The sequence below is a fragment of the Felis catus genome, chromosome A1 (genome assembly GCF_018350175.1).
Source record: "Felis catus isolate Fca126 chromosome A1, F.catus_Fca126_mat1.0, whole genome shotgun sequence".
In the NCBI taxonomy this organism is placed as follows: domain Eukaryota; kingdom Metazoa; phylum Chordata; class Mammalia; order Carnivora; family Felidae; genus Felis; species Felis catus.
Window position 1 is genome coordinate 147,310,342 of NC_058368.1, and position 25,340 is coordinate 147,335,681.

Here is a 25,340-nt window from a genome sequence, read left to right on the forward strand (position 1 = left end):
ATACATGGTCCTACTTAAAGGAAGTACTAAAGATCTTTAGGTGATTCGACATTACAAAGGAATATAATTCACTATCTCCTGTATCTATTCAATTGTCCTCAAATATCCTTTGTTTATTCCATTTGTCCTCCCTCCCTAACCAAATTCATCTCATCCCCGTAGACTCAATTCACATCTCACCATCCTTAATTCTTTAGTATTTATTTTAGTCTCCATATTTGTGTAGTTGTCCCCTTTCACGCCTCACTGACTTTTAAACTATAACCTAAAGCTGGCTTGAAACAAAATGGCAATATTTTACAGTCTTGTTCGCAAGCTGGACATTATCTACTATACTTCTTTTAGGCCAACAGTTATGTTTTAATTTTGTATAGTGCACATAATTGGTACTGAGTAAATATTTTTGGAAAGCTATCTAAGTTTAGAGATGAGAAACTTAAGTCCAGTAAGTGAATATAACAGCTGTTTTTACAGTATTCTGAGTCACGTAAAGTAAGGGTTGGTAATTAAATCTAAGGTATCCTAAGAAAATTCATGGATAAATGGAAAGAAGAAACTTGAAAGGGATCAAGTAGATTAGCAGTTAATATGTATATGATTGCTCAGATTTATCAACTTCCAATAAAATTAATTCATAACCTTTTTGAAAGTTTAATATAGGAGAGAGAAAATAATTCTGCAATGAGAATGCTCTGTAATGTGACTAGGAAAGCCATGCAGTGACGGTTACCTGCACATCATATGTGACATTCAGATGGTCACAGCACCCATACTATTTTGCTTCACAGCAACTGACAGAAAGAAGCTGAAACCATCAGGCTCATGTTCTATGGATTTCTGCTTTGTTTATGTGTGGGAAACTGCTCACTTCAACCTCAAGTCATTTCCATAAGTCTGGACAAATGCACTAATCCAAAAAGCAAATCTGTTAAAACCAAAAGAACAAAAAACTAAAAGGTCCCGGATAGACCAGCAATATTGACACAAATCTTAGTGACAGCATCCACTTAAGGAAACCACAGAATCATTGCACATAAAATGTTAATGTCAGAAGAGATTTTCTGATTAGGGGGTTGGCAAAAAAACAAAACAAAACAGAACAAAACAAACAAAAAAAAACCTTGTCCAAATGGGTTAAGGTTTGAATTAGGAATTAGAAGTATATTTATTAAATCATCTAAATTACCAATTAAAAACTCACCATAAGCTGAATTTTTAAGCAAAATTCATATACATATGAATACATATATTTATTTATAATATAAATAAAAAGAGAATTATACAACACGTGCTGTTCTACAACTTGCTTTTTACACTAGTATTTGCACGTAGTTTTCTATGTCAATATACTCAGTGACTATAGACAGTATTTAATAATGTTTTACTTTAAGGATATATCATAATTTATTTAACTCTACTGAATGATATTTCAATGGATTAAGGGGTATCTCTCTTACAAATAATATTGCAATGAATAATCAGACTCCATTTGAATAGTGATAGAAACATGAAACAAAATAAATGACCACATTTCATTAAGTAAATAGGAGCTCATAATACTATGCACAATATAAAATACTCACTTTTTATAAATAAGGCTTTTAAATAATCCTTTTTTATGCCATCAGCCTATCTACAGTGACATGCTTCTTAAATATATTGGATAGTATGATATTTGTGCCTTTTTTTTAAATTGTTAATGTTTATTTTTTGGGAAAGAGAGACAGAGTGTGGGTGGGGGAGGGGCAGGAAGAGGGAGGCACAGAATGTGAAGCAGGCTCCAGGCTCTAAGCTATCAGCACAGAGCCTGATGTGGGGCTAGAACTCAGACCGTGAGGTCATGACCTGAGGTGAAGTTGGAGGCTTAACTGACAGAGCCACAGAAGGCCCCAGATATTTGTGCCTTCTTCCTGTGAGAGTTACTCTCACAATAGAGTTACCATTAATGATGACCACGTAGATCTTTCAGTGTCCCTTGTCAAAGTAGTACAAGGCAGAGAGACAAAGAAATGGCTGAGCTCTGTGCTTGGACAGATTCAGCCTTAGGGTTGAGCGTTGAGTATTATAGTCTTATATTAAGTAATATAAAACCTCAATGTTTTAAGAAAAATAAATGGTGGCCATTTGAAGACAGAAAACTACTTTATTATATTACAAAATCTTGGCATACGATTTGTCTTTGTGTGTGCACAAGAAAATATTTAATGTGTTACATCTATTTCAAAAATGACATTTTACTACTTTAGAAATTTGTGAAACCTTTTAACAAAATATCATTCCTTTTTCACTGCCTATATTACAAAGAGGAATTCAGAAATTTTATGATGGCTTTGAAATGAGTTCTCAAAATATAGTTCCACATACTTGGCTTAATTAAAATATCTTTTGAAAAGATATCAAAAGATGAAGGCGGGGGAACAGTGGGCAGGTCTAATTTGAAGAGAGCGCAGATATCTCTGGCAGATTTATGTTTCTCTTTGGCCTAGGGGAATTATTGTTTTCATGTAGTGTGAACTCATCCCAAAGACACTAACTTTAAGAGATAAAGCACGGCTTCGGCTTGGCTATATAGAACTCAACTAACCTATGTGCCACTGACATTCTGTAGTCAGTTAATGACTGCTTAAGAGGATTGTGTTTCCTCTTGCCTGTTACAAAAGAAGGTAAAATTAAATGCTTTCTTTTCAGAATCATTAGGACCTTCTTTAAAGAAAAAGGGTCAGCATATCGCATTCAGGCATTAATCAAATGACATTGACAATGTGATTTCCCTATCTGCAAAACTGGTCTCCCTAGGCCAAATTTTTCCTTAATTGAAATGTCTTTAAATAACTCAACTGAGAAAAAAAGTCGACAGGTCTAACTTTAAGAAAAGGAAATTGAATAAAGGTACAGGGCTATTTAGGGAGGGCCCAAGCCCCACTCTTCCTATCTTTGAGGTTATTTTCAAGTTGTGAATGCATACTATTAATTTTTACTCTACCAAATGGAAAAAAAAAAACAGCCAAGGAGATAGGCTATTCAGCAGACAAAATATACGCAACTTTGAAAAAACAAAATTTTACATCCAAACCAAACTAAAAAGTCACTTAGTCAAAGCTTCCAACTAAAAATCTAACTATTCCTTCAAAACTTCCAGTGGCAGGGAATTTATGACCTCACAAAGAAATATGTCACATCGCTCTCCCAGAGCTAGCCTCTGGGAAACAATGGAATAATGTGGCACTTTCTCTGACATAACAGCCATTCAAATATCTGAAGACAGCTATCATATCCCCCATAATTCTCTTCTTAACTGAGATAAACATCTCTACTTAATTTCATATATCATGGCCTACACCATGGTCATCATTTTTTTTTAACCTTCTTCTGATAAATTCAGATTTGTCAAGGTATTTTGAAATACAGCAACAAGAATTAGATCTCCAGATGACATCTGACTAGGACAAAATACAATGGCCTTATTACCTGCCTTCTTTAGGCTGCTATGTCACAACTAATAACACAACATTGTATTAGCTACTAAAAGAGTAAAGAATTAATTTCCTGTCCCTTCTTCTTTCAGCCCCACCTTATACCAATTACCAGAATACTAGGGACTACTAATCTTATCTTCTTCCTGTGTGAGAGAAAGACTGGGCAGAAAAAAAAAAAAAAAAGGCAGGGGGCAGGAAGACATAAAATAAAGGGAGTCATATTTCAGGAAGGGGTCAAGGGAGAATATGACTGGCTTAGCACCAATGTTAAATGTATTTTAGCAATAGGAAAAAAATTACAAAATTTTGAATTAGACTTAAAGGTATTCTTCCAATCTCTTATTTCTTTCTAGCAAAGAATCTCATTTGCATGTATTTCATATATAGTTGATTAAGTCCACAGCCAAGAAAACCAAACACTTGTCTTTATTGAAATAGTTTCCTTAGTATCTGGCACTAGGTATCCATCCAGAGGAATATAAATATTTTGTGGTTTCTCACTGTATTTTCCACATATCAGCTGACATTTATAGTCACAGAAGTACTCTTCTGGAAACTGTCTTTAGACCTTTATAGTGTTTCCTCCAGCAATTAATTTCTGGTGATAAATTCTAGGTTAGAAATTAGCACTAATTTCAATAAATAAGCTACACTCAGCATTTTCCAAATCAACTATATACCAGACCCAGTCTAACTGAAAACAATCACAATAATTAATGAAATGAAAAAAAAAAAAAAGACCTTGGAGGTAGAATAAAATGTAATAGTAAAAAGTAGTACAATTTAATCCATAAAAGAAAAGCCTGAGGTAGTAGTTAAAAATTACCTCAAATACTGTTCAGTAAAGTGTTTTGTGTTGGGGTGTGTGTGTGTGTGTGTGTGTGTGTGTGTGTGTGTATATTTCTTGTATGTTTCAATAATATATTATCAAAAGAGACCCTAGAATCATATTCCTGGCATAATTTTGTTAATAACTTTGAAAACTATATAATGAGAATAGTTTGAGAGGATGTCTAGAGGTCCTACATAATAATATAGGTCCGAACTGCCTTCTTGGTCTGGCTCCCAAACATCCCTAAAATCACCAAATAATCTGGGCAACAACTAATTCTAATTCTTCCAAAATGTTCTCAAGTTTCTCATCTTTGTGTTTATCATCTTGCATTTTGCTTAAAATGTTCTCATCTAATAACATTGCTAATGAACTACACTTCCATACCAGCCCATTTTAAAAGCTATTTTAGCTGTCAAATCTGATCCCTGGGACTCAAAGTAACCTTTCCTTCTCTTGATATCTATTGCACTTCGTCCTCATCTTATGATGATTATTTACTGCATTATGTAATAGCTACTGGTGTGTGTGTTTTATAATCCTTTCCCAAACATAAGTATCTCGAGAGCAAGTTCTTTATTTAGGGGTCACAGACAAAGGGGAGATTAGCCTCGGGAGGTCAGGAAGAGCTTTTAAAAGATGCTCAATTATATTTGTTAAATGAAAGATACTGGTGGTTTTTTCTACTCTGTGATTCAATCTTTATGCAAAGCCACAAAGAGCTTACTGTTGATCTATCACATCTAAGAACCTAATATTAATATGGTACCATAAATTTCATCTTGGTATTTATTATGTCCTTACAGATTCCTATTTTGTACTCTTATAAAGAAAAATCAATTCATAAGTTATTTGCTGTGAGCATAAGGAAAGCTATAGTCCTAAAAGGCTGATTCCTAATTATGCAAGCATTACTTACATTACTCATAATTTTCAAATAATAAAACATCGGGTTCTCTTTTTCCCATTCCAAGTGAGGTGATTTGTCAAATTATATCTTGAAGGAAAGAAATTTTTGAAAAATTAAAAGCTGACAGGTAAATTGCCACCAGTTTGCATATTCAAGCACAAGCAGAAAAAAAATCCTGACATAAAAATAATAGATCAGGATTTATTGGACATTTAAATAATGTTATTAATGACTAAAATGATGGAAGAATATTCAGGAACTTAGAAGTCTGATTTCTGCATATAGCTTCTGAAATGTCTACATATATATTTATTTATTTTATAACTCCTCGTATACCTCTTCTTATAAGCTAGGCACTGTTCCAAGACCCTTCCATATATTAACTCATATAATTTGAACAAAACCCCTTCGAAGTTCGTCCTATTATTACCCCAATTTTACAGATAAGAAACTAAGGTATCGAGAGGTTAAGCAACTTGCCCAAAGTAACAGAGATAGTAAATAGAAGAGCCAGGATTGAATTCAGTTTTTAACCACTGTAGCATGATGCAATCCTTTAAAGAATGTGTTCCTACAACATTCCAAGGAAGCATGCTCAGCATGTGACAAACACTGTAAGTAAAGGTACTATTGTTGTTGTTGTTGTTGTTATTGTTATTATTATTACATCTCCAGTTTCTCTCATTGTTCAAAGCATCCATCCCCATATGTGTAACAGGCACAGTTTAATTTGAATGTAGAGGACTGTGGAGAGTCCATGGGACAAAACTTCAGGTTTAACACCTGTTCTGCCTGCCGTTGAGGAGAAATCTATGACCTTGGTAGAGTCATTACATTTATCACATTATCACTTTCCTATTTAACACTGAGAATGGTATTAGCTCAACTGTTTATTTCAAGGTTATAACAAGAATAATATGTATATTAGCATTTTAATGAATAGAGTATTCTAAAAATAAAAGACATTATTAAAAGGAAGAGGATGAAGAAAAAAAATGTCCTTGGCATTATGGTGATTGGTAAACTGCATAAAAAGACTATCTGCCCACCCCCTTCAATGTTCATGATGTGATGGCCTAATAGCTAGCATGCCTGGTTGGGAGGTGAGCCTTAGCACAGAAGTTTGGGGTCAGGACATCATTGTGAAGAATAATATAGCTTGACTTCCATAATTGAATAATTAATAGATGCTGACCTTAAAGGTCAGAGCATGTTCTATGATGCACCTTGATTTATCCATTTCCTGGGGCAGCCAAAGCCTTTGATTGAAAGAGAGCTTAAATGACACAACTGACGTCTATCTTGTTGAAAATGTTTGTGGCTACTACGTCAGTGAGTAACAGTAACAAGTCCTATACCCAATTGCTCTCTATGATTTGGATAAAGCACTTGGCTTCTGATTTCTCAATTAAAATCTTACCAGATAAAGACATTATGGAGATTTACAACATTGCCCTGAAAAGAAGTTGCCAATTCTTATTTGAAATTTGCTGTCTTTTCCAAGGGTTAGTTCTTAAGAAAACATCCTAAGAATTGCTGTATCTTTTGCTGAGATAGAAACAAAATTGTGTCCTCCCTATTTTATTTCCCAAGCCTTGATTAAAATAAAATAAAGAGAACAATAAATATTGATTGTTGTCCATTTTAAATCATAATTTGGTGAGTTTTATACTTTCAAAGGGAAAAATTTAATATATTCTGAAAAGGATTCTGCCCAAATTCTCAATCATTATATGACTCATTTAAAAATTATGTGTTGTCACTGTATTTTAAATAATATGCATTATAGAATCTGCCTCCACATGAATACTTTGATTTAGACCAACTGCCTTAAAGTACAAAGTTACCTTCAAGTGTCACCCAACATTCCTATGGCTTCAGGGACTGTGGCCAAATAAATCTTCACAAACAATGACATCTTCTTGAAGCTCCTTAAGAAAAGATTTCATGCCTTCTATTTCTTCTATTAACCACTATGCTTTACTCGAGTAATCCCTCACAACAAATATCATGATTTTAGCACACAGTAGGCCTCAGTAAGATTTAGCAGTAGTTAGCTTATCTAGTTTACCAGTATTAATTACTACAGGATTTCTAGTAGTTCTAAGAAATAAATTTCAACCTATCGAGACACTTCTTTGCAATGAATATTTAATGCTTCATTTCTTACTCTTCCTTTTATCTTCAGCTAATGGTAAGAGGGCAGATGAGAGCAAACACTCTACCATTCAGCCAATAGACTTTTCGTTTCCATTAGAGTAATATTAATCATTTCCCCACTTCCTACCTTTATCTAACCCTGTTTGGCTTTTTCTAATCCTGTTATCTTAAGTTAGCTCTGTACTCTACAAGCTCTAGAGCCATTATTTAAGACTTTTCTGCCTATACCCTCTCTTACTGGTCTGAATTTTAGAGAACAGCTCTTTCCTCACAGCTTTTGTCAACCAAATTGGATATTAAGATGTGTTTATAGTGGTTCCTTTTAAAATAATTGGTAGCCTTACATAATAATTGTTTAAGTGGAAAATGAAAGGGAATGCAGTCTTTATATGTTATTTTAAAACTATATTTGATCAGATAATCTCTTTGTTCTCCAAATATATTTTTCTCCTCTTATATTTTATATATGTAAATATAACTTATATCTTATATTTTCTCCTCTACTTTCCTCTACAAATCAAATGATCCCAAATCTTCATTATTATGATTAAATAGATATAAGCCCACTAAGTTTTCTTTTCATTATAAATCCATCATGATAAAGCATTTAGCCTTTCCTACACAATCTTACAATATTAAAATTTTTCTTAAATAACTCCTCCGAACCAAGTTAGTCTCCTTAACTAAGAATTTAGTCTAAGGAGACAATGGTGAATGTTCACAAAATTTAAGACGGTTTATCAATAGAGCCAATGTTTATAATAGAGCCAATTTGCATACAACTTAAACATCAAAAAATACAGGCTGGTTGAATAAATGATGGTAAATGATGGTATGTTAACCAGATGTTTTGTACAATGTCAGGGAATAATTTTTAAAGAAATGGAAAGATATTACATCCTAAGTGAAAAAAAAAACACAAAAGTGATCACTAAAGAATATGAACTATCTATGGATAGTATAAGTTTTATGCATCTATATGTATACACATAAACATGCATGTGCATAGTTGTATAACAGGAGTCAAGTTAAATTGCTATCATTCTTTACAAGGCTGTATATGGCTATAGAAACATGTAGGTAAATGATAGAAAAAAAGAATAAGAGTGTATATGACTTAAGATGATAATACTTTTGGTTTGTATTAACTTATATTTCCTAAATTTTCTTCAGTACTTCTTTAATAAAGAAAATTCTATGTAAATTATATGTAAATAATAATTTCTATGTAAATTATGTAAATTATAAATTCTATGTAAATTATAAAATTTCTATTCTATGTAAATTCTATGTAAATTATAAATTCTATGTAAATTATAAATTCTTAAATATAGATGGCTTTATCCAAGAAAAAAACAGTGTACATGCTGCTTACTTTTTTCCTGATAATGGCATTCAACAACTCAACCTAGAGATAATTACTTTTTTCATTTTCTTTTCTATTATAATCATAGGAAGAATAATTTTGCTCGTTCTCCAGCAACATGTCAACTTCCCTGACATGATAAAATATCAACATCCTGTCATGACTGCTTAAAACCATATTTTTAATGTTATTTTTAAACCAAAAACAGATATGTAATTAATTCAATTAAAAAGAAACAAACAATAGGTATAACTGTTAGAATCAAGAGGATTCAGGTTAAAAATTAATGAACAAGAGAAAACGAAGTAACTATATGAAAGATCTTAGAGATTATAGGGCTGGGCACATTTTAACTATTTTATGTCATCTATGAGTCTCCTATAAACCTTTTTTCCATGACAGTAGTCAAGCCGGAAGAGAAAATTTTTCAAGAGGTTAATGCCAAATTTGCCACTTAGCCTATCACTTTAAAATAGCAATTTTCAGGGGCTCCTGGGTGGCTCAGTAGGTTAAGCATCTGACTCTTGGTTAACCCTCCCACTCCTGGCTTCAACTCAGACTATGATCTCACCACTAGTGAGTTTGAGTCCCACAATGGGCTCTTTGTGGAGCCTGCTTGGGATTCTCTCTCTCACTCTCTGCCCTTCCCCCACTTGCACATGCATGCATGCAAGCTCTGTCTCTCAAAAACAAATAAATAATAGCAATTTATCAGTTTCATGAACGTGTAGAATTATACATTTTGGCAATGCCACAACTGACCTCATGCCATTCCATTCGGAATCAGAATAAAAAAACAACTTGATGCACTTTCCATTTTCACGTTTCTAATTTTTCAATAGATTTCCTAACATGAACAGAACATAACCAATTTTCCCCTTTTGAAGAGAGCTTTTACTTTTTCCTCCTGTATAAAGAAACAGATTACCTTCATAGCTAGTAACATAAAAATAAGTGTCTACTAAGATGTCAACATGTTCATCATATTTTTGCATTGCCAATGAAAACGAAATTTTTTTTAATATTTAAAAAGGAAAAGAAAATCAACTAACTAACATTCTGTGGTAGACTACAAACCAGCCACAAAATTCTTTCTTGCAACCTCACTTTTTCAATACAAAGTGGCAGGTCTACCCATCAAAACTGTTATTAGCTAAAGTGACACAAACTGAGATTTGAAAAGTGCTTATATTAAGCGTCCGACTTCAGCCAGGTCACGATCTCGCGGTCCGTGAGTTCGAGCCCTGCGTCAGGCTCTGGGCTGATGGCTCAGAGCCTGGAGCCTGTTTCCGATTCTGTGTCTCCCTCTCTCTCTGCCCCTCCCCCGTTCATGCTCTGTCTCTCTCTGTCCCAAAAATAAATAAACGTTGAAAAAAAAATTTATGAAAAGTGCTTATAATCTGGGCTTGATTTTTCTTCTGCTCTTCAGACCTTCCCCCCACCACATAAAGAAGCCTGATCTAGCAGAGACAAGCTATCCCAGCTGAGCCAATTTCCACTACCCAGCACCAGTCAAGCAGAAACCTACCTGGCTCTGAGAATTGAGAGACAAATGATAGTTTAAACCCACTAAATTTGTATGATTTGTTAAGCAGAAAAAGCATAATGATACACATCCACTATCACTTCATTCATAAAAGTATTTACACCTAAGCAATAGAAAAGGTATACTCTCAGAAAGAAAAAAAAAGGAATAGTTAGAATGGTATACATCAATATTTCTTTTAATGTATTACATTTTTTTTCTTACAAATAAAGCTTTATCACAAATTGGCTCTTATCTTCTAGGTGAGAGAGGATTTCTGTACTTGATATTTTCTAAGGTTCTTTGATGTTCTGTATTTCTTTTCTGAATTAATATATGATTGTCAGGGCTTGAAATTGCAAGTTAACAAATTCTAATCATTGTAATTAACAATAAAGTAGAAACATTTTAAGATCAAGAACCTGACTGTTTATAAGCTATGTTATAGAAATATTTACATATATAAAACAAAGTAAATTTTCTGTAATATATACAGAATGTGGCAAAGATTTACCCTTAAATCTACCATCTTCAATGAGAAAAAAATGAAATCTGGCCTTTTGTAGCAACGTGGATGGAACTGGAGAGTGTGATGCTAAGTGAAATAAGCCATACAGAGAAAGACAGATACCATATGGTTTCACTCTTATGTGGATCCTGAGAAACTTAACAGAAACCCATGGGGGAGGGAAAGGGGGGAAAAAAAAAAGAGGTTAGAGTGGGAGAGAGCCAAAGCATAAGAGACTCTTAAAAACTGAGAACAAACTGAGGGTTGATGGGGGGTGGGAGGGAGGGGAGGGTGGGTGATGGGTATTGAGAAGGGCACCTTTTGGGATGAGCACTGGGTGTTGTATGGAAACCAATTTGACAATAAATTTCATATATTGAAAAAAATAACCTACCATCTTAACTGTACAATTCTATTTGTTTATATGACACATATTTAATCTTTCTTATTATCAGAAAAGTATATAGATATAACTCTGAAAATGAATCCCCTGAGTCTAGTTGACTGGGAAATTTCTTAGCAATCATCCATGGCTAGCAGCTTTTGAGCAACTATTTTAGTCTATGCAGAATAGCTCTCATTATGATAATTTCTAGAAATATGGATTCAATCATGAGCTATCCTTCCTTATTCCAAGAAGTAATCTTAAGGGGAAAAAAAACCTGACAACTACTCATAATTTTACCTAATATATAAATAATTTAACTGAAATTCATCAAATCTCTCATTTTGCAACCAAAGTTTAGAAATCTAAAAATAGCCTTGCTGTACCCAAGAGATCTACTTAAAGCTTGTTAACATTCTGATATTTCATGATCACTAAAAAGAAGTCTTTTAGACAATGTCTGTCTCTATTACACTACTTGATATTCTGACAGTGATCACCTTCTGTTTTAAAATTTTTTCAATATTTATTTATTTTTGAGAGAGAGAGAGCGAGTGAGCAGGGGAGGGGCAGAGAGAGAGGGAGACACAGAATCCAAAGCAGGCTCCAGGTTCTGAGCTGTCAGCAGAGAGCCTGATGCAGAGCTCAAACCCATGAACCATGAGATATTGACCTGAGCTGAAGTTGGACACTTATCCTCTTGAGTCACTCAAGCGCCCCAACAGCGATCACCTTCTTAAAGGTAAACATGAATTTACCTATTCATGGGGGCAAGATGTACAGTGAAAATTGTTGGGCTTTGTTAAAAAAATTATGAGACTTTATTTTTCCTGGGTAAATGTAACTGGTTTCTTATAATGAAATGGAAGCAGGACAGATTAGCAGTGTTGAGATCTGAGGGCCACAAATTTAAAAGAACCTGAATTCACGTTAGAAAAGGAGTACCAGGGGCGCCTGGGTGGCTCAGTCGGTTAAGCGTCCGACTTCAGCTCAGGTCACGATCTCGCGGTCCGTGAGTTCGAGCCCCGCGTCAGGCTCTGGGCTGATGGCTCAGAGCCTGGAGCCTGCTTCCGATTCTGTGTCTCCCTCTCTCTCTGCCCCTCCCCTGTTCATGCTCTCTCTCTGTCCCAAAAATAAATAAACGTTAAAAAAAATTTAAAAAAAAAGAAAAGGAATACCAATTCCCAAAGGAAATGAGTTTGGATGGAATATGATAGAAGAGGACGGGAGAAGACAGAACAGGATGAATAAAGCACCTTCATGTTTATTAATTTTTCTAAATGAGAAAACCTGGTCAGAAGCCAATGTAACTACAGAGAGGATAAAGAGGAAGAGCTATAAGTGAAATGATATGCTGCCTTTGTTATCCCATACTGCACTACTCTCGTAACACAGGTACTTGGAATTTTTTTCTAAAAGTGATGATGGATTTTAAATTGCTACCAAATTCCAATGTTTATGTCTTTTGTTTTCAGACTGATAGCTAAATGTATGCCAAATAATACTGAAATATCTATATGAGTCATCTAACACAGTTTATTCTTAGTAAAACACAGGCTTAGTTTTATGTCATATTTCTGAATCATAATGATACTGCAATCCCATCTTAAAGTAAAAACCTCCCTTAGTCCAAACTCACTTTTCACGTTACTGTCCTCTCTCTCCATCCATACACAGTGAATATGTCTCAGTTTGACTCTCTGTTCAAACACAAACTTCTAAGTCTTTCCTAATCATCTTTCCTAAGAATATACCTCTTCTTATTCTACTTCACAGTTGTCTTTATTTTTCTTTATAGAACTTCCCATGGTAAGTATGATGGTTTACTGCCTAATTCCCCATTTGACTAGAAGATCTATAAGGGCAAAGCCTATTTTTAGTGGTTATATCCTTAGTGCCAAGAACAGGGTCTGGCATATAGTATATATTCAATAAATATTTGATGGATGAATAAACAAATAAATGAATAAACTGATAAATGTTATAGCCATTCTTTAAAGACCTTATTTCTGAGAACAGTTTTAAGTTCACAGAAAAATAGAAAAAGGTATAGTGTTTTCCCATATAATCCCTGATCCCACACATGCATAAGCTCTGCAATATCAACATTCCTTACCAGAGTGGTACATTCTTACAATTGATAAACCCACACTTACATTTAAATCATAATTATCCAAAGTCCATAACTTGCAGAAGAGTTCACTCTGGGTAATATACACTATATGCATTTCGGCAAATGTATAATAGCATGTATCCATCATCATAATATTATGCAGAGTGTTTTCACTGCCCTAAAATCCTCTGTGCTCTGGCTATTGTGTTTTTAATTTCAAATTCCACTTGTTCATTACTGGTTTACAGAAAAATGATTGGCTTTTATATATTAACCTTGCATTCTATAATTTTGCTATAATTGCTTATTACTTCCAGGATTTTTTTGTTTATTCTTTAGGATTTCTTTTTGCATAGATGATCATATCATCCATGAAAAGACAGTTTTATTACTTTCTTCCCAGTATGTATGCCTTTTATTTCATTTCCTTGTCTTATTGTATTGACTAGGACTTCCAATATAAAGTTGAAAAGAATAGTGAGAGGGAGCATCCTTGTCTTGTTTCTAATCTAAGAGGAAAATCTTCAAGGTTCTTACCATTAAATATTTTATCTGTAGGCCTTTAATAGATATATCTTTTTTATTATTATTATTTTATCAAGTTGAGAAAGCTTCCTTGTTTTCTCAGCCACTTTTTAAAAATCTTATCTCTAATTCTTCCATGTGCCACAATCCAGCTCTTTCTCCACAACTCTAGCAAAACTGATCCTGGCACTATGATCTCTCAGTGACAGATAATCAACATAAACATTTATCTTGGTCAACTTCTCCATTGTATTTGACACTGCTGATAATACATTCCTTGACACACGATTTGCCTCTCGTTTTGGGGGTGCAACATTTTTCTGGTTTCTCTTTTGTCTTTTTGACCACTCCTTCTCAGAGTCCTTTATAGATTTAACTTTTGCTACCTACTGCTCAAATATTGATGAACTTTCATCAGTTTCCAACCTTTGGTCTTTTAAAGAAAAATTATTCTCCGTGTGGCTGATTCATATAGTCCCTGACTGTCAATAACTATCTGTATAATTATAACTTATAAAGCTATGCCTGATTTCTTAGCTAGTAGCTAGCAAATTCCTCCAATTCTAAAAGTACAAATCCTCTGTATGTCTTAGTATAAAGTCCCAATTCCTTAAAACATGCAGAATCTGCCACGTCTCCAAATTTAATGGGCTACAATGTGTCTTCCTTTTAAGCTCTAGCCACACTGAATTTCTTGCAGCTCGTGGAATCATAACTTTTCTTATCTCTGATCTTTTCTAAAAATTATTTCCAATGTTTGAATACTTTTGGCTTTCTGCTTGCTAGATTGGAATTAATCTTTATAATCATGTCAAGATTTTATTTTTTCGAGTAGGCATGCATTCCCTGACATCTAGCTTATGATAAGACACCTGCTTTAAATTCTTATGACTCCACATACTTCTGCTATCACAATACCCATCATATTCATCTATTTATTTATTTAAGTGCTTTCCTGGCTAGATGGCAATTTCTGTAAATTTGTTTACCATTGCATTCCATCAGATATGTAACTATTACTTACCAAGTACTCAATAGGTATTTAAGAATATATGAAAACTAAGATTTTTTTTAAGTCAATCGCTTATTTTGTTCTCTTTGGTTGCAGTAATATACTACGTATTTGAGTTGTAAATGCTTATACTTGTTATTATTTTACTAGGTTAATTTGATGGTGTATAGAAGAGAATTATGCCACAGAACTTGGACAATGTAATAATTTCCCAAAATTTCACATATGAAATCTAAAATATTCACTGGTAATAGAAATTTCTGCATGAAATAAACTCGTCAACATTTGCCTCCAAATTACACAGTGCCATCCAGGAATGTGAGCAGGCCATTGAGAAGTAATTTGGGGCTTAACCACATGGTGGTCTATCTACAAGTTCCCTGGAGAAAAAGACACCATCTAGCTCACATCTGTGCAAACATTGGTTAACCTGGCTGATGTCTTCACATCTGAGGATGTGAAGGAGTTTTGTGTTTTTGTTTGATTTTTTTGTTTTGTTTTGTTTTTTCTTTCCTTTGATCATGGAGATGTTTTCCTATTGCCTTTTGCAGCTCTCAGACGTGAGTTGTAATAACTCTAAGAGGCTGAGAAGATTGAATTGTGGAGGTATGTCTGTATAGGGAGATGTGTGTGCGAAAGAGAAACAGAGAGATAGGGAAAGAGAGACAGATAGAGGTAAAAGATGGATACTGGAGTGTATAGACAGACTAAGAATTAAATCTAATAAAAGCAATGTTGTCTAGTGAGTGAAGTCACAAACCTGAGTGAGTCAATTTCTCGAAGCCTCCACACATAATATAGGAATGTAAGCGATACGAGGATTGATTGCAAATGCCGTATTTTGTGCTTATCTGACTCTAAATGGTTTGGGAAGGGAGAATAAAAGTACAAAATTGGATAAGAATCTTTTTGAAATAAGTAGCATCAAGAACTTAAAATAAAGTTGCTACAAAATAATGAGGTTTGAGGTAATATCAAGTAGTGATTTTTATCTCTAAGAATAGTGAATATTTGAAATTCTCCTTTCCAGATGTATTACAATGAAGACAGTACCTGTTTGATTGTAGAATATACAGAGTAAAAATAATTTTTACAATTGGGATCAAAACAAAACCAATACAGAAAAGATTTTCTTTCCTTTGGAAATTAATAATAAAGAGATTTAAAACTTCATATAATCACAAAATGTATATGGCTTAAAGTTTAGAAGAAAGCTTGGACACATCTCCATCTTTGGGGGACTAATATATAAGCTGATGATACCTCAAATCTCTCTTTTAATATATTACATCAAAATATCTACAACTTTCCTGTGTGTAGGGAGGGAGTGGGTTGTATAAAATTCTAGTATACTCTATGCTTTCTGCACTGATGCTGTCTAAAGCTATAGAAACAACAACAGAAATGTCCCACCAAAGTAATCAATTTTTTCAAACTAAAAATGCAGGATGGTCTTTAATGATCTAATGTTTCATACGTTTTGTCCCAGTAAGTAGTTTTAAAAATATAAAAAAAAAACCCTCAAGGAGGATAGATATTAAAAGCATTACTAATACATGTTTTTACTTAATACATATTCAGTTTCCCCTTATTATATGCAAGAAAAAATGGAGCTGAGAAAGAGGTAATAGAAAGGCATGTAAGGAAATACATGTCTGTTGTAAAGAGGCATCTTATCTGACAACTGTTTGATTTCCCCTTATTTTCTCACATTTTAAAAAATTATTTCAGAGTTTAACAAAGTTGTATCTAAGAAACCATGGATACTCTTAAACTTTTAGGGCACTTGTTTTCTATTATTTTAATGTTAGATATTAAATTAGAATTGGTGTAACTAATATGCTTTGCTAAATGACAAATCAAATATAAAATAAAAAAATATATTTCTTACAATAGTTCCTAAATGCATACCATGGAAGAATGAGGTTGCTTAAAACATAGTAAAATCTAGAGCTTAGATAATATATCATAACTACCATATTTCTGAATATCACAAATATTTTAATAATAGAAAGTAATGAATCTGAGCAAAATTTAATTCTATAATCATTTTATTCTCCACAGGCTCACTGAACTACATGGAATATGACAGTGTATCTAGTTTTTAAAGTGTTATTGCCCATAGTCTCATTCTTCTGATAAAATGATAAAAACCGAATTAATTTTAAAATATGGACCAAAGAATTAAAGAATTTACTTAAGAAATCTATGAAGATACTGATTTTTAAATTATTTTAAGACATTTGCCTCCTTAATTCCAGATTTGGTTCTTAGAAATAGCAACAAGGGGCGCCTGGTGGCTCAGTTGGTTGAGCGTCCGACATTGGCTCAGGTCAGGGTCTCACAGTTTGTGAGTTTGAGCCCCGCCTTAGGCTCTGTGCTGACAGCTCGGAGCCTGGAGCCTGCTTCGGATTCTGTGTCTCCCTCTCTCTACCCCTTTCCTGCTCATGCTCTGTCTCTCTCTGTCTCTCAGAAAATAAATAAACCTTAAAAAAAATTTTTTTTGAAAAGAAATAGCAACAAAAACATCACACACTACAAATGTAAGGCACTGTCAATTTCAGGTTAGTGAGCTTAAAATACAACACTCAAGTTTTATTTTATTCATTTATTCCTGTTGGGAATATTTATGACTATAACTTTCTTCAGAGATATAGACTTTCCTGAGGATATGGCTCTCATATTAAACCCTGAAATTCACCATACATATTTGGAGACGGGGTCAAAGTGGTTAGTATAGTTTTATTTCTGTGGCACTGTATCAAACCCCTGAAATAGCAGTGAGTTAATAAAAGCCTTAGAAGAGAACTAAATTTGAAATGAATTAAATGAACAAAGTACCTTTTTAAAATAACATAATTAATTTTTTCATATACCACACAGTGATACTAATACATATAAAAGACAAGAAAAACACATTTAACAAATAAAGCATACTAAAATCCAGTAATTAGTAGTCAAAATGGCAAGCTGACAGTTTCATTTAATGAATCTTTCATTCAATCAATAGTTATTGTGCTTCTACTATGCATAAAGGTACTAGGTTAGGTGTATCAGACACAACGATAAGTAACTCAAACTGGTCCCTTACTACAAACACTATTACTTCTCTTCTTTAAAATTATTTTTCAAAAGGCAGCAAAACCTCTGAATTTTCCAAGGTTTATGCAGGTTGACAGAAATTTAACCCAAAACACATTTAGTTTTCCTATGTTAAACAGATACGGTCTACTTTTTATTTTTCTTGGTACTGATGTGAAAAAATATAGAAAATTTTCAACCTTAATCATGATATTGCCTTTAATCAAAGAGAAAATCTCTACACAAATTTACACAGGGCTAAATTATTTAAAGTACAGCCATTTCCTTAATGGGAACAATTTGGCAATTATGGAAGTGATCCTGAATCCGTAAGTATATATGCCAATGAAGTACTTCACAGATGAAAACAAATTTGAAATATGATCAATGACTAATGAATACTTGCAAAGCAAAGTTTTAGAGAAGACTCTAAGGAACAATGCAGCTGTAATATAATCTTTCATTTATTCAGTCTTGGAAAAGTAATGATTAGAAGAGCTACAAAATACTGACAGATATTATCAGTCACTAAAATAAGTTCTATTTTATTTAGAGAGACTAATTTAAATAAATTGACTTAGGAATTATTTTTCAGTGAGAATAAACTTTTAAATGTATATCAATATTAGAGAGGTAAGAAATGTATTATATTCGATTAGTACTTGTAGTGACTTTGAAATATAGTGTTAAGCATGAAAACGTATTTTTAAATGATTTGCGAACACCATTAATAAAAATATAATTTAATTATAAAACATAAATTATAAAATTGAGAGTACTATAGAGGAATAAACAGATTAGCAGCATATAGCAATCTTGTATAGAATACCCATACTACACCACACCAAATTTGGCAGTCACTCATGCAAACAAAGGGGGTAACTACTGAAATGCTTAAATCTTGCACTTACCAACCTCCACAACACTAGAACAGTTGGGATCTGTGAAGCCATCTGGACACTCACAGGAAAAGGAATTGTCAGACAATCCTGGCAAACAAACACCGCCATTTTCACATGGATTGGGATCACAAATATCACCTGAGAAATAAAGAAACAGAGAATGACTTTTCGCTTGCAGTCTTAGGCACTGAGATGTACTATTTCATACTCCATTTTCCTTTAGTAGAGTCACCACACTGTTTAGATTTACAGATAAGGTATGCAAGACCCATTTGAAACCTTGCACTTTTCAAAGACATGGTATGTAACATAAAATGAAATTTTCTATTCAAACACTGCATACCAAATAGCATACTAAAAGCTATTAACTCATTTTGGGGTTCCTCCATTACATGTCAATAAAATATTGTCTGATTTGTTAAAGATTAATTGAAATATGTCTAGTAGAAAGATTTATTAATTACTCCAATAAAAAAAAAACTTTTTAAATTCATACACTTAACTCTGTAACTTTGCAATTTCTCTCTCTAAAGGGGTGAGGTTTATTTCTGGGCTTGTCCAGGCGACTTACTTTGGCCAATAGGATGTCAGGAGACTTGAAGCCAGCCAAGGTTTGAAAAAGCACTTGAATCTTTCTACTTCTTCAAACCCTGTCAGGACCATGAGAATAAATTCAGGCTAGTTTGCCTGAAGTGAGAGAAACATGTAACAGTAAGAAAGAAACTGGCACAGAGAAGTAAGTTGTGCCATAACCAGAACCTATAATATATGGCATTGGCTTTGGTACTGGGTGGAAAGGCATCAAGAAAATGACTAGAGGAGCCTAGAGAAAACGTGAGGCTATCCATGTTATGTAGAGAAAATCAGTTGGTAAGGTTGTTACCTGAGAAAAACTTTAGTGACAGAAATATACCTCATGACTTTTTACCTATGAATAATGAGATTTTCAGGCAGAATATTAAAGTGTCAGTTGGTTTTTAATAGCTGCATTGATACAGTACTACAAGAAGAGACATGCTAAATAAAGAAATGATAAGTGTGAAAGTAAAGAAAAGGAATATAGAGAGGAGGATTTGTGATAATTAACTGACCAACCGACCAACCAATAACAACCAAAACTATCTCAATGCCAGCCTCCCAAACCAGTGAAAGATCAAACCTGGAGCTTTGTCAGAAAGACATGGCCTCAACATAAATATAAAATTAAGGATATGGCTAGAAGGCCCTTGTGAAAATATTTCAAATAATTCAGGTACAGCCTGAAGACTCTCTCAGCTAAATAAAAGGGCTTCCAGAAGTCTTAAGGGTATTATCTCTGAACAGCCTGACACGCCCAGTGTACCACTGATTAAGTCTAGAGTGAAAAGCAGGCTTCAAGTCATGAGTGTGATTTTATTATACAGACAGGATGTAAATCAGATTCAGAGAAACCCATAGAGTTTTAAAGGGAGCTTGAAAGGGGAAAGTACCATCGCCTGATCAAGAGAAGAAGGTTTTTCAAAGTTTACAAAAGCATCTGTGTCCCAACTTCCTACCACTTTCTGTTTCTTGGGAACTTTATTCCCTTATAGGAGCCTTCCAAAGAATTATTTCCTATATTTTCTAGATGAACCATTCTAAGACTTTAGAAAAATAAAAATGGAGGGTAAGATTTTGGTCACATTTATAAAGCAAGTCATTAGCTATATTAAGATGATAGATAAAAATACTAGCACTGGGATGGCCATAAGAAACGAGAGAGTCATGAAATAAGTGAATAAATAAAAGAATAAATATATGTTGGAAATATCATAGAATTTAGCATGGCTAGACAATGGATTACTTGGTTAGGAATGGCTGAGAAAGTATAAATATGTCAGATTAGTAAAGATTAAAAAGTTAACATTGTAACTTATAAGGTGAAGAGCCAATGAATGCTTTTAGCATGTATTTTAAAGTTTTGACATGGTCATATGTATATTTTAAGATGACTATCCTGGCAGCATTTTACAGAGTGAATTTGATTGGGGGGCTGATTACTGAGATATTTCAATAAACTTCCTATGTCTTTATATAACTAGCTAGCCATTCCGCCATTCCTCCATTTATCCTTCCATTTGTCCCTTTATCCCTCACCCCCCGCCCCATTGCTTGACTACCTATTCTATGCAGGCACCAAGGTCAGTGCTGAACATACAGAAGCATACAGAAGTAAATAAAGATAGTCTCTACCATTAAGAAGTATAGAGCCTAGTATGGGAGATAAAAAAGCAAGAACAACTACCATACATAGTAAGAGCTGTAATTAGTCTACACAATCCAAAGTGTAGGATCAACAGAAACTTCTAAAAAGATTCAGTGCTGCGAGGTGAAACAACACAGGAGGAGGTACCTGCTCAACATTCTAGGCAAAGAGAATAGCATATACAAAGGAAAAAGATCATGGCTTATTCCAGGAATTTCAAGCAGGCCACAATAATTAGAGCATAGATGTATATGAGAGATAGAATGGAGCTCAGAAAGTAGCATGGTCGTGTAAATAAAGGCCTTATGTGCTGTGACAAAAAATTTGAAGATTCTCTCTAAGCACTGGAAAATCAGAAAAGGACTTTGTACATGGGAAAATATATGATCACATTTGTGTTTTGGAATGATGACTCAAACAGCATTGTATTGGATCCAATGGAAGAGTCACAGTTTAGGGCAAAAGAACTAAGCGTTAAACTCTTGAAGTAGTCCTAGCAAAAACTGATTTTCTCAACCCTCTTCAGAGATAGCTATGAACAGGGAAAGCAATGGAAGCATGATTTAATTCCAATTCAGTTAATAAATACTAGGTAATAAAACAGGAAATTAAAGTCCCCCCAAATCACTACTATTCCTTCCCCCAGATAATTAATCTAGAAACAAAGGCATTATTGTTGAGATTTTCTATAAAAAGGCAATCACCAGTTTAAAAGCGAGATCATCGCTCTCTGCCCTAGACACGAGCAAAGCAACACAGCTTTGTACTGTCAGACTAACAACACTGCCATCAGCTAACCCTGTACATTCCATGAAGTTGAGTAGTAACACCCAAACATTTTTTTGGATGAGACGTCAGTCATAATCCTGTGTATTGTCAGTACTACAAAAAGGGGAATTCTATATTCCCTAGACCAGGATCTGTTGTTGCAGCAATGTCAACAGATCAAGGCACATTGTAGATGTATATAGATTCATCTGTACTCATAGAAGCAATGTCTACAGTAGAAAGGCAAGGCATGAGTGACAACCCAAAGGTTCTCAAGCATACAGAATACACTGATACACTTTTCTAAAATCAAGTACCTTTCATTATCGCTCTCACTCCTACAACCAAGTTCCTGCAACATTTATTAACTGATGTGAGCTTAACAGCCCAGATAAAGTGAGCGACACACAAGGCTGGAATGTCCAGTCCCTTTGATTATCCCATCATGATGGGAAGTCTTGGTGTCCTAAGAAAATTTTCTTGGCACTTTTGATACCCTTTCTAGGTGATAATAACTTAACCTAATCGGTTTTCTACCATTTGACCAGGTGCGTCTGCCAGCCATATGACGTTTCTGTAATCAAAATCAGACAGGATGATCTGTTCCTCTCTCACTAGATCTTGTAGACACCAGCTGTTGTTTAGCTGACCTGTTTATTCTCTCTTGTCCTTGTACATTTTGTTCTTTTTCACTGATGTCTACTTAATTCTAATAAATTACACTTGTGAAAGTTCATCTTATATTTTTCCCCCTTATTGATATTTACTCAGTGTGTTTTTGAAAGGTAGAAAAGAGGTAATAAATTTGACCAAAATGTATCTTGAGGTAGAATCACAATGTATCTTGAGGTAGAATCAAGATAACAATGTGATCAAACTGATGTAAGGGTTGAGAGAGAGCAAGGAATCTGGGTTGATTTCTAGAGTTTTTATCTGTATGACTGAGGGGTCACCTTCATAAGGAAATATAATGGATTTAGTTTTAAAGAAATTATTGTGTTTGAGAAGTTTGCATATTCCCTCTCTCTTTCTCTCTCTCCCCCTCCCTCCCTCAAAATAAATAAATAAATTTTTAAAAGAAAAAGGGAAATTATTGCTAGGCCCTTTCCACTTCAGTATAAATTTTCAGCTTATTCGCTTAGGGTCTCATATGTCAAGGTCTGTCTGAGATTTATAAAGGTCCCCACAGGTACCTGTGTTAGATGGACAATGTCAACAGAAAACAAAATTTTGGCCTTGGATAAAGTAGAGGATAGACAGCAGAAGCCCATCACACATGATTAGGATTATTACAGACTGTGTTTTAAATCTGCCTCCCCACATCTAATTATTAAGTACACCCCTGTGTCAGGTGGGTTCTCCATGAAGTAAATGCTAAGAAAAAGTTAAGAGTGCAACAAGATGAAGAAGTAATGCCTGTGAAAGAAAAATGAGGAGAAAGCAGAAATGGGCAGGAAAAGCCTTCATCCTGTGATGCGGATCTGACACCTGTGAAAAGAAATGGGGAAGGGGGGTGTGCAGGGATTGACGAAGAATCAAGCAAGGGAGCCTCAGTCTGTAACGCAAACTTGATGAAGTCTTAGCCAGCCCACTAGGAAGCAAAGATTACCCTTTAGAGGAATCCTCCAAGGGCATAAATGACCAGGCACTGGTGCCCTTGCCATGTCCAATCACCGGCTGGAGGTGGCCTAGGCACAAGGTGGCTCTAAAGCTCCAGTGAGAGATCCTGGATGTGCTGCAGAAGACTTGTTGGAGGTTAACTACATTCCTGGCAGCTGGACAGCTTCTTTTCTTGAAGGGATGCTACAGCAGCACGCTTCCCTGGGTGCCACACTCCCCTTTCTCCCTCAGGACAGTCCTAGTTAGGATCGGGTACATAGACACCTCAGTCAAGTATCTGATCATATCTGAGCCTGTTGTTTTCTCTACTGACCCATTATCTCAATGGTTTGTACAGATGAAGCATGATCATTTAAGTAGAAACAAATCCTCAAGCTGAAATTTCAAGTCCAATTAAAATGCACTGTAGGGACTTCTGATTCCTTGTCATTTCAATTAACCTGAGAAAGCATCAGCTCAGGTAAGATTCCTGATTAAAATGCAAGAGATCCCTGGCCTTCAAATCAGCACTTTTTGTTTATTTCTCAATGGATGAATTGGTAGAGTTTTTTTTAAAACTAAGGTGGCAACCAGTACAAGAAAGCAGGCTCACTATAGGAAAATAGGACAATACACAATTTCATGGTTCTTTATTCCACTGTCAGCAGGCTCCTAAAATATACCTCTGCATATTGTAATCTGTGTGCAGCGTTATACCTTGATGCTTCTTGGCTGTCTGGCCTCACCTGCTTTAGATTAGGACAGATGTGTTTAATTTGAATCTAACTATGTTTTATGATTCCATCTGCAGTTTATGGCAGACTCAGGCAAATTAAGCTGATGCCGATTTGCCTTTTGGCAATAGAATGAAGCAATTATTTTTCCCAGGGGCAAGAAATCATTGCAGGCTAAATTTAACTTCTTGTTTGCCTGGTCTTTCTCCCACTCTCCAGGGTTCTGCTTGGACTGGGATCATCCTGTCTGAGTCCACTGCCTACCTCATTCTTCTCACTGGCCCACCACCTGTTGCCAGTCACCTGTTCAAGGTGATTCGCAGATTGTCTTATTATAGCTCATTATTAATTTGCAATCCATGATCGTTTAGCCTACATAGCAAAGTGTATAGGCATCTATATCATGTAGCACTGAAGATGATGCAAACCCCCCACCAAAAAACCTAAAAGCCTATTATCTATCTATACCTTTATGATGGTGATTGTGTTTGTTTGTTTGGTTGGTTTTTCTTCTGTGAGCTCAGTATATAACTATGCAACTTCTAATGCCAAGTAAAGGAGAAAATTCTATGTTGGCCATACTCAGGGAGTCAGGTGGACCGAAGAGCTAATTTTTCTCATCCGTGTTTAATCTCTCAGATGATTTATGCATCTGGTTTTCTTTACATATTAGTGCCCCTCTCCAGTTCACAGATCAGAGAATCACCAATCCATTCATCATGTATTGATATTCCAGAAAACACCGTAGAGGCTGGGAATATAGCCTAGATGAAGACACATAAGGTGCCAGTACTCTCAAAGTTTATATTATAGTGAAGGGAATGCATAATGAAAAACTAAGAAATAAGAAAGCAAGGTATTGGTCACTGTAATAAAAACCATAGGAGGAGACACAGGAGGGGAATAGGCTGGTGGAAAGGGCAGTAAAAAGAACTGGTTACTTAAGATAAACAATCAAGAAAGGCTTCTCGAAGGAGGTGTCACTCGAGCTGAAAACTGAAACATGAACACGTGCCAGTCATGTTAAAACCTAAGGAAGAGTCTTTTAGGCAGGGGAGTAGCATATGTCTGACCCTACTGAAAGGTAAGAGAGTAATGAACTCAAGAAAGTGAAAGGAGGCTAATGCACTTGGGACACGGTAACAAAATGTCACTAAAAGTTTTTTGTCAGCAATACAATTTTAGTAGGAACCAATTTATAACTTAAAGCCCTACATTTG

General features: G+C 34.7%; 1 protein-coding gene across 2 annotated transcripts in view; it reads right to left on the reverse strand.

The window, feature by feature from the left end:
* Positions 1 to 25,340, reverse strand: part of EDIL3 (EGF like repeats and discoidin domains 3) — a 413,457-nt gene that overhangs the window by 269,740 nt on the left and 118,377 nt on the right. For both annotated transcript variants that reach the window (XM_011284418.3, XM_011284414.3), the window contains exon 2: positions 18,805 to 18,933. In XM_011284418.3, the coding sequence (XP_011282720.1) occupies positions 18,805 to 18,933 (129 nt within the window). The remainder of the gene's footprint in view (positions 1 to 18,804; positions 18,934 to 25,340) is intronic.